Source organism: Mycena indigotica (genome assembly GCF_014461135.1).
Source record: "Mycena indigotica strain 171206Taipei chromosome Unknown Mind.scaff0003, whole genome shotgun sequence".
In the NCBI taxonomy this organism is placed as follows: Eukaryota; Fungi; Basidiomycota; class Agaricomycetes; order Agaricales; family Mycenaceae; genus Mycena; species Mycena indigotica.
This window is the reverse complement of record NW_023503002.1, coordinates 3,135,568-3,148,201: the sequence shown is the minus strand read 5'-3', so window position 1 is coordinate 3,148,201 and position 12,634 is coordinate 3,135,568. Positions and strand designations below refer to the sequence as shown.

Here is a 12,634-nt window from a genome sequence, read left to right as displayed (position 1 = left end):
TCTGAATAATCATCACAAGGTGGCATTTATTGACGTCATAAACAAAGAGATACGGAAAGAAAGAAAAGATAAGCACGTCCAAAATCACGGGGAGTCTCCATTAGAGCCATCATCCTGCTCTTCACTCCCCTCGCTTTCGCTCTCTTCCTCGTCGCTCTCCTCATCGCTCTCACTTTCATGAAAAGTAAGAGAAATATACTCATCACCAAGTTGGGCGTCTTTGGCCGACACAGCAGAGTCAGTAGCAGCAGGAAGAGAGAGAGGAGCCGGTGTTGTTGTCGCTACCTTAGCAACGGATGTTGTTGCTTGTCGATTGCGGTTGGCCCGGATAACGTGAGGAAGCTTGCATCGCGGGGTTGCACATTCTCCCCGTTCTGCAAAGTCGGGGCATTCGCGCACGTGTTGTTTGTCACAGTCAAGACCACGTTCACAGTAACCCAAGACCGCAAAATCGCGACAGACTCCTTGTCGGGCGCCGACGTTGACGTGAGGGAAGAGACAGGCTTCGCGGGTGCACCGGCCGTTGTTGAGGAAATGTAGACAGAGAGGCGTCCGTTGTGGTGTTGGGTCGTGAGAAAGATTGCATGTCTCAGCCGTATTCGCACAGTTGCCTTGCAGGAACTTCCAGCAGATGGCGATCTTGGCAGGGTCGTGCAAATATGGGCATGTGAGACCACGAGAACAGGAGCCTGAAGGGTAAATCATTTCAACTACGGAAAAAAAACAATCAAGCACCTGTCGTTGTGAATTGGGGGCATGGCTTGTTGAGTCGTTTGTTCGTCCGCCGTCCAGATCTGTTGCGGTGAATTAACCCAAGAGCTGCGGTTGAGGATCCGACGGACTGGTATGGTCGACGGGAATTGTTAAGGGTCATATTCACAGGTCCTCCTCGAGGGCGACCACGAGAGGATTTGGGCTTGTACACGCGAGCGCCGGGCTTTGTCAGAAAGTTCGGTCGTCGAGTTGGCGGTGGAGCTGAGGATGGCGGTTTTATTGACGTCGATGGCGGCATTGGCACTATGGCGAGGTCAAAGTTTGGGTGCACAGCAAAAGAGAACTTGCAATCTTTCCGAACAAGGGATCTTTTGGATGATTCAAAAGCGACCCCATTGAGGACAACCTCTTTCTTGACTTGAGTTCCAGGTTGAAACCGGATCGGTGCTGGCACGACTGGCGGGAAAGTTGGAGGTCGGATGTATTTGTTGGGAGCCGGGCGATAATTGGGGTTGACGTAGGAGTTGGCTCGGTATGGTGGTTTCGATATTGAGGACTTGTGCTGGTTGATAGAAGCTAGTATCTTAATGAGATGGGGGTGGGCGACTCGCCGAATTATTAACGCACCTGTAAGCCTTGCGATTTCACTCTTCATTTGAGCGTCGGTCGCCATTGTTGTTGTTGTTGTGGTGGTTTCCGCCAAAGTGTTGAGTCACTCATCACGCATGTCACAGCTGGATAATCACGTCATTTTTTATCCGAAAGTCAATCAAATCTGGCGAAAAGTCTTTCTAAAGGGATGTGTACCCAGACGCCTGTCACACCTCCATCTGCTTATAACTTTTCCGCGATTCAGGGCCTGGGCTTTCTCTCTTTCCGTCGACCATGTCGCGGTCATCCAAGATCAAGGTCCTCCTTGCCATCGACGTCTTGTTCTTCTTCGTCGAAATCATCTCAGGTTCGCGCTCATGAACCTTAAGCCACTTGCTTGAAGCTCAACTGAATCAGGTTATGCTGTCGGATCGCTTGCTCTTGTCGCCGACAGTTTCCATATGCTTAAGCATGTAATTTTATGCCTCCAGTCTCTCGCTTCTAACCTACTCTGTGCAGCGATGTCATGAGCTTAATTGTGGCACTCTATGCTATCAAAGTCCGTCTATATATCGACCCTTCTGCCATATTTGAACCGTTTTTAGTTGACTGAACAAGGCGAAAGTGACTCCCGCTACTCTTACGGGTGGCATCGGGCGGAAATCCTTGCTGCGTTGATCAACGGCGTCTTTCTTCTCGGTCAGTTCCATTATTTTTGTCCTGATCACGCTAACTTGAAAGTCTCATAGCCTTGTGCTTCTCGATATTCCTCGAGGCGTTAGAGAGATTCATAAATACTCCTGGTGCGCAATAATGTCCTTGACTTCAACAGACTGTTCGCTTGACCCACTCATAGATGTTTCCAATCCTCGTCTCGTCGTTATTGTCGGAGCTTTGGGACTCGCTTCCAACATCGTGGGCCTCTTCTTGTTCCATGGTTAGCATCTCCCGCTTCAGTGTCATTCTTGTTCATCATCAACATCTAGAGCACTCCCATTCACATTCCCACTCCCACTCCCACTCCGATGCTCCAAAAGCATCACCTCCGACGAAACCCGCCCTTGTAAGGACTCCTTCGGATGTGTCGGACTATGGACTAGCGGGTCATCCCGTTATGACTCGTGCACAGATTGTCAAGGGTAACTGGTTTTCACCTTGTCCCATATTACATTCTAAGCAACCTGCGCAGTCGCAAACGACATGGCCCGCACGCGTTCTCGGTCCCGATCTCATTCTCACACGCGTCATCTCTCACACGATGGAGAGCAATACCGACCCAGCATCCTTACTCCTCCAACGGAAGAAACGCCTCTCCTATTATCGGAATCCTCAACCAACCATACCCATGCCCATGACCCGCCTGTCCATTCCCATTCGCATAGCGGCTCCATGAACATGCGAGCCTTGGTGCTTCACGTTCTCGGAGATGCACTTGGCAATGTTGGTGTTATTGCCACTGGCCTTATCATCTGGCAGACTTCATGGAGCTTCAAATACTACTTTGACCCCATAATTAGTCTTGTTATCACCGTCATCATATTCTCTTCTTCCCTACCACTCGGTATGTCTTTCGCTGCTTTAGTTTAATCTTGACCTGAATTGTCTGTATAGTCCGCAGTGCATCTTTTGTCCTTCTCCAGGGTGTTCCCTCCAGCATCTCATTTGATGAGGTTCGAGCTGCAATCCTGGAGGTTGATGGTGTCCTCAGTCTCCACGAACTACATATTTGGCAGGTTTGTCTACCATTCTCCTGATTTAGATGTAAGACTGACCGCTTCCACCTAGCTCTCCGAGTCAAAGAACATTGCCTCAGTCCATGTTTTAATGCTACACGACATCGACTTCATGCCCATCGCCGCCAGCATCCGCAAGGTCTGATCCTTAACCTTGTGCCCAGTTGCCCAATTGACTCGATACTTAGGCACTGCATGACCATGGTATCCACTCGTGCACTATTCAGCCAGAGTATTACCAATCCCTCGAGGGTCGCTTGACAGTTCGTTGTTGCTTTTCCAAGATCTGATATCTGATAACGACATCTAGAGCTCCGCCGAAACGTCATGTCTGGTGCTATGTCCGCCCAATCAACATGAATGCAATCCCCAAGACAATTCATGTTGTCGTACGTGCTACCCTGCGCTTTCCTCCCGCTTCATACTCAAATCACCATTCGTAGCCCCACCCTCAACCGATGTTTAGAATAGAATATCTGTTGTACACCAACTAATTAACGGCTAATTTAAAGTTATGGGAACAGTCCACTCTTTCGTATCACGCTCGCCAACGCATTATCCACGTCCGTCAGACTGGTCTCCTTCCTGAACACCTCCATGTAAACTTCTTCACTCGCCACCGACAATCCGCGCTGTAGTTCCTCGCGCCGCGCGACATGCCAGTGCTGAGGGCTCTGGCCACGGGAGTAAACTTCTGATATCGGCGGGTCGTTCTGCTGGAGAAGCTCTCGAGCGTTGTAGAGATGCCCTGACCGAGACTGGAACTCGGGACTGCGAAGCGTAAGATTTGAAGAGGAGAGCGCGTAGCGATCTTTCTGTTGGAGGGTGTTGGTCGCCGACGGAAGGGTTTCAGTGCTGTACACGATCAGAAAAAGGAAGGAAAAAATGGCAACACGACTATTATACCTCCGTGAATCCTGTGTCAAAGTCGTCCCTATTTCCAACGCCAACGATAGTGTGTCTTCCGCAAATGAATGCGCCGTCGCTGGGGTGAGTTCTTGCGCGTCCACGGAGTCATCGAGCCATAATAACGCCACGAGGACCTGATCTCTCTGGGAACCGTTGAGATCGGGATGCAGACACACGAAAAACGTACAATCATATAGAAGAGTTTCCGGCGTTTAGTATTGTGGGGGTCGTCTATAGTTGACAAATGTGCCGTCGTCGCCAGGAATTCAACGGGGGCTGGCGTGGGTGTCTGCTCAGGCACAAGTTCTGTTGACACACTGCTGGTCTCTTCGTCCTCTTCAGGCTTCTCCGCCGGTAGCGGTAATCGCTCCTCCGCCATCGCATCTTCCAACGCACTCCGGTCCACCTCGAAATCGGACACGGTCCGTTCCAGGCCGGGAGTATCGAGCACAAGCTGGGGCCGCCCTTTGTCTTCGTTCATAGGCGTCACAGCAAGAATCGAATCGGGGGGTTTCTTGCTTGCCCCTGCTTTGCCGAATGTGAGGTATCCCGGCCACCCCCATTTGGGCATATCCATGTTCATTCCAAGGAAAGACTTCCCGTCGTCGTCGGGGGTGGGCGGGAGCGGTTTCGTTCCCTTGACAGTGCCATCGTCCAATGGAATCAGCGGCTGTGGACTTGGGAGGACTTCAGGCGGGGGGACGAGAAACTGCAAGAAGTTGGGTAGCGCAGAAGAAAAGCCTAGCGAGGTATATTTTGACGAAGGGATGGTGTATGGTGGTGAAACAGCGATGGCGACGACCTCTTCAGGTAATTTTGAGGCGAAGTCGTCGATGGATTGGGAAAGGATAGAATGCTTCGCGTGTAATGGTGGTCCTTGGTCTAGTCAAACGAGAGAAGCTAAGGCAGTAAACATCACCCACCAAGATGCTCTCCGAATTCAGCCCCGTCTTCGAGATTCCACGACCACGCCCACACCGTGAAAAACCGTTCGAGCTGCACCTCTAATGCCTCCTGGCCCAGCGTCGACAAGATTGAAGTGAACGATCCATGTCGTAGCTATACGATGACCAAATAAAATCAACTCAACGAACGCAGCCGAAAGCCACACACCTTGAACTTCTCGTACCCCCGCATAATATCGACCTGGAGCGCGATATCATGCACCGAGTAGTCCTCGTAGTCATACACCACTGGAGGCTCCGCCGCGCCGTTCTTGTCCTTCACCTTGCTCTTCCCTTTATCGACACTCGGCTTGGGCGTCCTGGCGGTTTCGATGCCCTTGGAGACTACTGAATCAACGTGCGAGGTCGAATTTATGGAGAGACCAAACGGACTGCGTGTATCCAGAAATCGGGCTCGGGGGAGACCATGATCAGGCGTTTCGTCTGGGAGTGGATATTGTTGCATGGCTCATCGGGGTTGAACATACTAGGGGTGGCGGTTATTCAAGGATTCGCAGGAGGAGAACGAGCTAACTCAGAGAAACTAATAAGTGCTTTGGCGAGACCCACTTGGCGAAGCATTCGGTCTCGCGAGACAGCCCGCTCCTTTGACGTATAGAACAAGATATGGGCCTGCTCCTCTGCATCTTCGTCGTCGGGCGCGACAGGCCTAGTTGGTCGTAGAGTGGGGTTGTAGATAGTGAGGTACTGAAGATTCGCTGGAATGCGGGTCATGGTGGCTAAGACCCAGCGGAATGATGGTTATCATTTGATTATTTGGTCTGCTGTAGTAGTGTACAGTGTAATAAGGAAAGCAATGCGAGATACAGGTAATATTTCTAGCAACTAATACGATCTGGGGCTGATAAAGGGATTCTCACTAGCGTCCTCTGCAGGTGAGCTCATGTTCAGCGGTGATGGCCAAGCAGGGCTATGGAAGGAATGCCATGAATCTTCCGCGTCACCACCGTCCGCCTCTGTCGACGATGTTGGTGACGCCTTGCTCGATGAAGGGTCTGGGAAGTCGTAATTTGCGTTGGCCCGCTCAAGAGGGTCCATAATTTCAATCGGGTCTTCAAGATCAGGTGGTTCGTCATGGAGAGATGAGGGCGATGATGTTGCGGTTGACCGTATCCGAGAGAGAAAAGAAGAGTTCAACTCTGGCATCCCAAGATCGTCACGGTCATCATGAGGCTCAATAGCAGCAGCATCCGGCTCCGCAATCGTCGTTGGCTCCACAACACGCTGTTGTCGGGCAACTGCAATCTTCTCAGTCGTCTTTCCACCCAAAGGCTTGTTTGTCCGACGTCGATAAAACAACAGGTAAGCGTTGGGGTTCTATAAAGTATTCGCGTGAGCCTCACAAACAACTTAGAATATGATGAAACATACCACGGACTTGTCAGCAGAAGACGGGGTAACATAGGAATCATCGAAGTGATACCACTTTTCGTTGCTGTGGTTGAGAGCATACGCGCGATAATGTCCACCTCCAAGACCACCAATATGCTCGTCCACTCCAAACAAGTCATAAATCAATGGCTCATCCGGATTGCCCAGCTCCAGACCTTCCAAGCCAACTCCTGCTTCCATCAATCGCTTCGCTGCCGCACGCTCGCCGACCATACTGCTCAAGTCGAGACCCTCAATTGGAAAATCAATGGGTGCGTCAATCTTGTCCCTCAGCGTTCGACTGTTGCTGAACCGCTTCAGATGGACAACAAGAATATCCGGCACTTTCCAGAGGTCAAACTTCTTCGTGGCCTGTTGATGCTTCTTGCACTTGGGGCAATACCACAAATCGTCCTCGCCCAGCTGCTCTTTCTTCGTGAACTCGTCTAAACAGTCCTGTAGCGAGATTCCTTGTTTCTGTTTTTGGTGATTTTCTTCACGAGCAGCCTTGACTTCGTCATGCTCAAACAGTTCCCATTCATCCCATTGCGCCTTCTCGCGCAACTCTCCAAAGTAGAACGGTTTTAGGTTTTCATCGAACTCGCAAACAATCAGATCGCCTTGCTTTAAGAGCGATTCTCCTGGTTTGACCTCTTCTGCTCGAGTTGAAAGCGACAAGGTTCGGGTGTTATATGAGTATGCGCCGGTCCCATATTCCTTGGAGTCTGCTTGTATCCTGATCGCAAAAAGTTCGGCTTTCGGCCCCATGCGTACGAGCTCGGGTTCCATTTCCTCCATTGCCACGTCGTCATCATCCGCAACAATAACCGATTTCTCGTCAGTGATGTCCCCTTCGGGTGCTTCAGGTGGATGCTCAATGACATCGCCATTGGCCTTGATTTCAACTAGGCTATCTTCGGGGACGCCATTCGGTATGGGAATTGTCGTGATTTTGCTGCTGCCATGCTCCCAGGTAAACAAGTCCTGTGTGTTCTTCGACCAGCGAACAAGGCGATGAACGAGGGCTTCATAGATAGCGGCTGGATCCGAGGCTTGTTCTGAGCTTAAGACAGCAATGGAGGGGAAACCGAAGTACGAGGAGGTGCCATAAAAAGTTCCACCTCCTACGCGAGCCGAGGTCGGCGTTTTGAGGTCGGCGAGGTAGACAGGTAGAATCAATGGGTCTCCCTCCTGTTTCTTGTAGGTTCTGCTTTGCTGAGAATTACAAGGAAGCTCAAAACAGACGATCTGGTCGGTCGAGCCGACCTCGCCGCACAGGTGGGTGTCATCCCAGCTCTTGTAGAATTTATTGGAGAATACTTCTAACGTGAGTAGCTGTTGGGGTTGTCAAAAGAATCCGCTGTATTGACCAGACATTTGCCTACGTTTTCTGGTGGAACGCCCATCCATCGACCGAGAAGTTGTCGCAGTTCCCTGAAAGACGCGTCTACCCCGACTTGCACAGGGATCTAGTCGATGTCATTGTAAGGTTCTGAGTACATCTCCCAGGCGTACCTCAAGATGGGGCTTCTCGGAATCCCATGGCACATAGTAAATCTTGTGGTGCCACTTTTTGTTTACTGGAAGTGGTAGGGTGAGGTACATAAATGGGTCGAACGTGATCGAAATCTATGGAAAATCAATCACAAATCTTTTACCCAAACACAAGTTTACCTTATTGCACTCGGGGCACACCAGTGTGCTTTGGTATTGACCTTGGAACAGATCGACGATGACGCTGTCGTTTCGCAACATATAACCCTCCCAAGACTTCTGTGCGAGTTGGACGAGCTCAACATCGCCTCCACCCTCCCAATCAGGTTTTTCAACGTAGGGCTTCTTGATAACCCGATTGAGATCCTCGTGCAAACCATCAAGAAGGAATGCAACAAGTTCTTGTGAATCGTGCTGTTGGTATCCGCTAAATTGAGGAGCGAAGCGCTGGAGCTGACTCTTGAATTCACGAGGCGAGTAAGATGTCGAAGTGCTCGTTGACGCCCAAATACGTTTAAGAAGGTCCCCGAAAGCCTCTGCGATCGCGCCCTGCATGCCGAGAGGATTATCTGGGTTAAGTTCTTCCTGATAGACACCAGCTGTCGACGTGTTAACGGAAGATGATAATTGAAAGAAGAAAAAAACTCACTCAGGAAATAATCTGCGAGTTCCGGTTGGTGAGCCAGACATTGAAGCGCCGAGTTCATGAAACACGTATTGCCCATATTTCCAAGGCCCAGTGTGCCAGGCTCGATAGGCTTGAGAGGTGGGCCTGCAATGGGAGTGAAGCGAGGCGTAAAGGTAGGGCTGGATTTAGGGCCAACAGCTCGCGAGTTTCCCATCTTGTTGAAGAATCCCTCATTGGATGGAAACATCGGAGGGGCCACGGGTCCAACTATGGTCACACTTTTCTCAGGAGGAGTTGGTGCCAACCACTGATCCCCTTTGAACTCGACAACAAAATGATCATCTTGTTGGATACCCATTTCATCGAGGGTGCGTGGGCCCATATCGAAGACTTCGCACTCATACCTCGCATAGTCATCCACCAAAAACTCGATTGTTTCGAAACCCAGGACCGGAGGCTTGTTTGCGCGCCAGATGCGACGGGGTCCTTTCTCTGGCACATCAGAAGGACGAACAGAAGCGACAAGTAGCTTGCTGGCCTCCTCGATGGATGAAGTCGCGCTTACGACAACGGTAGCAGGTTCAGTCTCTTGATCATCGAGTGAGCGAACGGAAACCATTCTCAAGACAGAAAGTCGAAGAGGGTATAGTTCGACTGAGAGCTCGTTCATAACGCCCCGCTGGACGACTTGACGTGGTAAGGTGTATGTAGGCGCGCCATACCTAATTGAAGCCAGTTGTCAACAAAACTACACAAAGATAGATCATGACATACCAAGAGACGAAGTCCAGCCAGACACTTTCTGGAACTAACTCGAAATCTATACCATCCGAAAGCGGGATCCGGAGGTGACCTTGTGGGTTGATGAGCGGTGCATTGTCGACTGGCCCAAGCTCGCTTTCTGTAAGTGGACCCTCCTTGTCCACAACCCCACCACAAGCCTTTCTCCATCGCTTCCACCAGGTCCTATCGACGAGATACCACGAAGAACCAAGCTGGAGCGGCTGGGCCCTTGCAGCATCGACGCGCGTCATTTTTTCAGCCGGTGGCACCGAAAGAAAAGCAACAGTTGAGGCTGGCGTAAACTGGAGGGTATCCTTGTCGAGGTCGGCCATGTAAGCATCAGCGTCGGTGGAAGGATCGGAGAGGGAGAGAGCGGCAATGGGGTCGGTGTCCTGTGATGAAAGCGAGCGCTTGATGGATGATGAAGATGTATCGGAAACCATGGAGCTGCTTCGTTGACGCTTTCTACTAGGTTGCGAAGAGCTGGGGGAGGGCGGGGTTGAGGGAGTAGAGTTCATGAAAAGGCAAAAGCAAACGCGTATTAGGGACGTCACATCACATTATGTCACAGAAAAGTACTCTAAAGAACAAACGCTCAGTCTTTGCGCAATGCCGCCCAAACCTCCTCCGTAGCCACCGCTATCCGTTCTTTGATGCTTCCAACACTGTCCAATGCGGGTCGCACGTCGAGCGAAAACACAGGCGAACCATCTGGCTCTGGAGGAGCAGAATAGTAGTCGATCACATATCTTACTTCCTCGCCTGTTTTTGGCCGTCGAACGATCCAGTCATGGCGGTCAAATGGAGGTTCGGTGCTGGATGGAATTTGAGCTTTCAACAGAACTTAGGGAGTGACATACTTGAATCGGGAGGGCAAAAGCCAACCCGCAAACAACCACATTCGGGCTTTGGGGGAGATTTCACCAGGTCTTCCTTTGAATCGGGTTAATTGGATGTCGTCCGAACTACAATGTTAAATGGAGAAAAACAAGCCCATTCTAGGACGCACTTGTGGACCCGTTTTTCCCATTTCAACACTTCCTGCCACGCCTCTTCATTCAAAAAGTTGTGTATCTCGACCATTGTCTCTACATGGGCTAGCTCCTCTGGTGTTTCATTGCCTTTTCGTACGAGTGCGTTATAGAATTGTTGTGGTGACGGGTACTCCCATTTACTTGACGGATCCCGGGGTATAGAAGAAATGGTGCGTGATGTGGGAAGGGAGGTGCTTTGAGAGGGAGCTACATCCTGAGAAAGGTGCGGCATTTGGTTGCGGATGTCGATAGCGTCATGGTCGACTGGACATTGAGCAGGTTTTGGCGTATCATGAGCCACGGGACAAGACGCTTGCGAAGAGGTAGACCCGAGTGATTTGTGGTCTACTGGACATGCTTGGGGCGGAGCCGCAGCTACAGACTGGGAAGCTGTTTGACCCATGAAAGTTGTGTGGAAGTTTTGGACGGAAGATGGCCGGATCACATGAGATTGAGCCCCGCAATCTTCCGAAGGATAAAAAAAAGTATCTCAGGTATGTGCAGACATCAGCTTTCATTCAAAAATTCGACCTTAGTTATATGATGAGTATTGAGGTCTAACATAAGAAGTTGCTCCTTCGCCGTGGGCATGTCGTTCAATGGACGATATTGGCCTTTAATCCTCTGAACAAGCTGCGAGTCCTCAAGATTCCATACCTCGAGGCATTCAGTGGCGAAAGCGAAGAGATATTTACCGTTTATTACTGGTGAAGGCTCAGCTGCGCCATCAAGTATTGGGTTGAACGTTCGCACCAACAGAGGCTACTTTGTCCTTCCATTTCAGCTTGGTTGAATCCTCGGCTAAACGACCGTGGCGGTCGATGAAGAAGGCCATCTCTATAATGAGCACAATAAAATCATTAAAATCCGGTTTTAGCATTGAAACATACTCTCAGTGCAAACCAAAAAGTTTCCTGAAACTCCAAAGACGCCGATTGCACGACCAACCTCATCTTTCTTGGATGCAAATGCTAACCTGGTATCGCTGGGATCGAGAAGGGACTGAGTCTCCGCGGACACAATATTTATCATTTCGAATGCGCTCTGTCTAGCCACAGTCTTTTTCAAGACCGCAGCAACTCGCGTGTGGGTTAAAAAGTGCACGGATGATGTTTCCATTGGGATGTAGAGTTCCTAGTTTTCGATGAGATTATAGTAAATGGACATGCTACAGAGGCGTACAACAGCGCTCGTGAGGCGAGTACCACGTTGATCTCTCACTATATCGAAGACTTTGATGACACCAGAAAGCGTCGAGCTTTTCAAGACACAGACACGATGGCGTTGGCCAGGCGCAACGCTTCGATGAACAGTAAGGAAGATCAAATTTTTCGCTCTTGGGGCTTCCAGAGACTTGATGGTCCTTGTCACTAGACTCTGCAGCGGGAAGCTGACTAGTTCCGAGTCTGCAGTCTATGAGAAGTAAAGCTACTTATTTGGAAGGAAAATACCTGCTAAGCAAACCAAAAGGTTGACATCGTAGAATATCTCAATGTGTGTGACGTTCCGGAGAGATATCAAGCGGTCTCTGGAAGCGTCTTTTGTGCCTAGGTAAATACCGTCGGAGGCACCATATATAACGGCCCCTAGAGAACGACTTTAACAGCAATCGCTGACCTCAATGCTTTTCTTACCTTCGGAATCCAAGTACGGAACAGCACAGTTGATCGTCCCAGCCCCGCCATGGAACATCCCGCTCATGGCGCGAGGGCGGCAGGCCATTAGGCGCAGAAGTAGATGGTGACTTCGGGGATACCACGCGCGACAGACGAGCATACAAGCGAGAAGAGATTGCACGTCGACTAAATAGTTCATTATGAGTTCATAAACTTCAGTCGCTATTTGCGCCGTTATGTCAGGTGGTAGAGCGATATCGGGAGCCGTTCGTGGTCGATGATCAGCATTGGTCGTTGTTTTGAGCCCATTAAGGGCGATCCTCCATTTAGACAGTGGCATTGGGAGTGGGCAGTTAAGGAAGAAAGCAAAGAGGGTTGGACGTGTCTCGGACGTGTCACCCGTGCCCAACCCGTGCCCGCGGCCCAAGGCAGTGTCGCAACAGTGGTTACGACTTACAACCTAAGCGCCGTTAGACTGGCTCTTGGTATTCAACCTCCAGAAAGTGGTGAGGTCAAATATCCGTTGAATTTGTACTACTTTCCAGTGCTTTCCGTCGGCGGGGTTATGGTTCATGCCGCCCCTTTCCTTCGACTTTGTGCACTAAACCAATCCGCATTCTTGCACATAGGTTCCAGCGTCTCAAGTTCTGAGAGACCTGAGCTTGATCTGAGTTTACGAAGAGAACATTGGGATCTACTAGTAAGTAGTTAGATATCAAAGGAGTGCTCTTCAAGACGGGTTGAACATTTGCGTTTTTTTGATCCGGTGCAGATCTCATCACGCAACCAAGAATGC

General features: G+C 50.3%; 5 protein-coding genes across 5 annotated transcripts; 1 reads left to right on the top strand and 4 right to left on the bottom strand.

The window, feature by feature from the left end:
* Nucleotides 1–84: 84 nt before the first annotated feature.
* MIND_00372900 (uncharacterized protein) lies at nucleotides 85–1,387 on the bottom strand (the record flags this gene model as incomplete). Its single annotated transcript, XM_037360566.1, has 4 exons — nucleotides 85–689; nucleotides 736–794; nucleotides 843–1,290; nucleotides 1,342–1,387. 4 exons carry the CDS (start codon nucleotides 1,385–1,387, stop codon nucleotides 85–87), a joined length of 1,158 nt encoding a protein of 385 aa, XP_037223451.1.
* Nucleotides 1,388–1,599: 212 nt separating this feature from the next.
* Nucleotides 1,600–3,504, top strand: MIND_00372800 (uncharacterized protein; the record flags this gene model as incomplete). The annotated part of the gene is made up of 13 exons (XM_037360565.1): nucleotides 1,600–1,672; nucleotides 1,709–1,778; nucleotides 1,825–1,864; nucleotides 1,911–2,004; nucleotides 2,055–2,108; nucleotides 2,162–2,242; nucleotides 2,292–2,444; nucleotides 2,495–2,866; nucleotides 2,917–3,038; nucleotides 3,091–3,177; nucleotides 3,227–3,301; nucleotides 3,349–3,427; nucleotides 3,482–3,504. The coding sequence occupies 13 exons, from the start codon at nucleotides 1,600–1,602 to the stop codon at nucleotides 3,502–3,504; spliced, it is 1,323 nt and encodes a 440-aa protein (XP_037223450.1).
* A 46-nt stretch (nucleotides 3,505–3,550) lies between these two features.
* Nucleotides 3,551–5,626, bottom strand: MIND_00372700 (uncharacterized protein; the record flags this gene model as incomplete). Its single annotated transcript, XM_037360564.1, has 7 exons — nucleotides 3,551–3,893; nucleotides 3,945–4,090; nucleotides 4,135–4,823; nucleotides 4,871–5,006; nucleotides 5,061–5,228; nucleotides 5,285–5,378; nucleotides 5,427–5,626. 7 exons carry the CDS (start codon nucleotides 5,624–5,626, stop codon nucleotides 3,551–3,553), a joined length of 1,776 nt encoding a protein of 591 aa, XP_037223449.1.
* Nucleotides 5,627–5,737: 111 nt separating this feature from the next.
* MIND_00372600 (uncharacterized protein) lies at nucleotides 5,738–9,718 on the bottom strand (the record flags this gene model as incomplete). The annotated part of the gene is made up of 7 exons (XM_037360563.1): nucleotides 9,180–9,718; nucleotides 8,427–9,127; nucleotides 7,958–8,376; nucleotides 7,799–7,912; nucleotides 7,669–7,752; nucleotides 6,284–7,618; nucleotides 5,738–6,229 (listed from the first exon to the last, which is right to left on the bottom strand). The coding sequence occupies exons 1-7, from the start codon at nucleotides 9,704–9,706 to the stop codon at nucleotides 5,738–5,740; spliced, it is 3,672 nt and encodes a 1,223-aa protein (XP_037223448.1). The 5' UTR covers nucleotides 9,707–9,718.
* Nucleotides 9,719–9,783: 65 nt separating this feature from the next.
* MIND_00372500 (Cytochrome c heme lyase) lies at nucleotides 9,784–12,178 on the bottom strand (the record flags this gene model as incomplete). The annotated part of the gene is made up of 9 exons (XM_037360562.1): nucleotides 9,784–10,003; nucleotides 10,049–10,153; nucleotides 10,198–10,604; nucleotides 10,754–10,926; nucleotides 10,976–11,059; nucleotides 11,113–11,356; nucleotides 11,405–11,635; nucleotides 11,687–11,808; nucleotides 11,857–12,178. 9 exons carry the CDS (start codon nucleotides 12,176–12,178, stop codon nucleotides 9,784–9,786), a joined length of 1,908 nt encoding a protein of 635 aa, XP_037223447.1.
* Nucleotides 12,179–12,634: the final 456 nt, after the last annotated feature.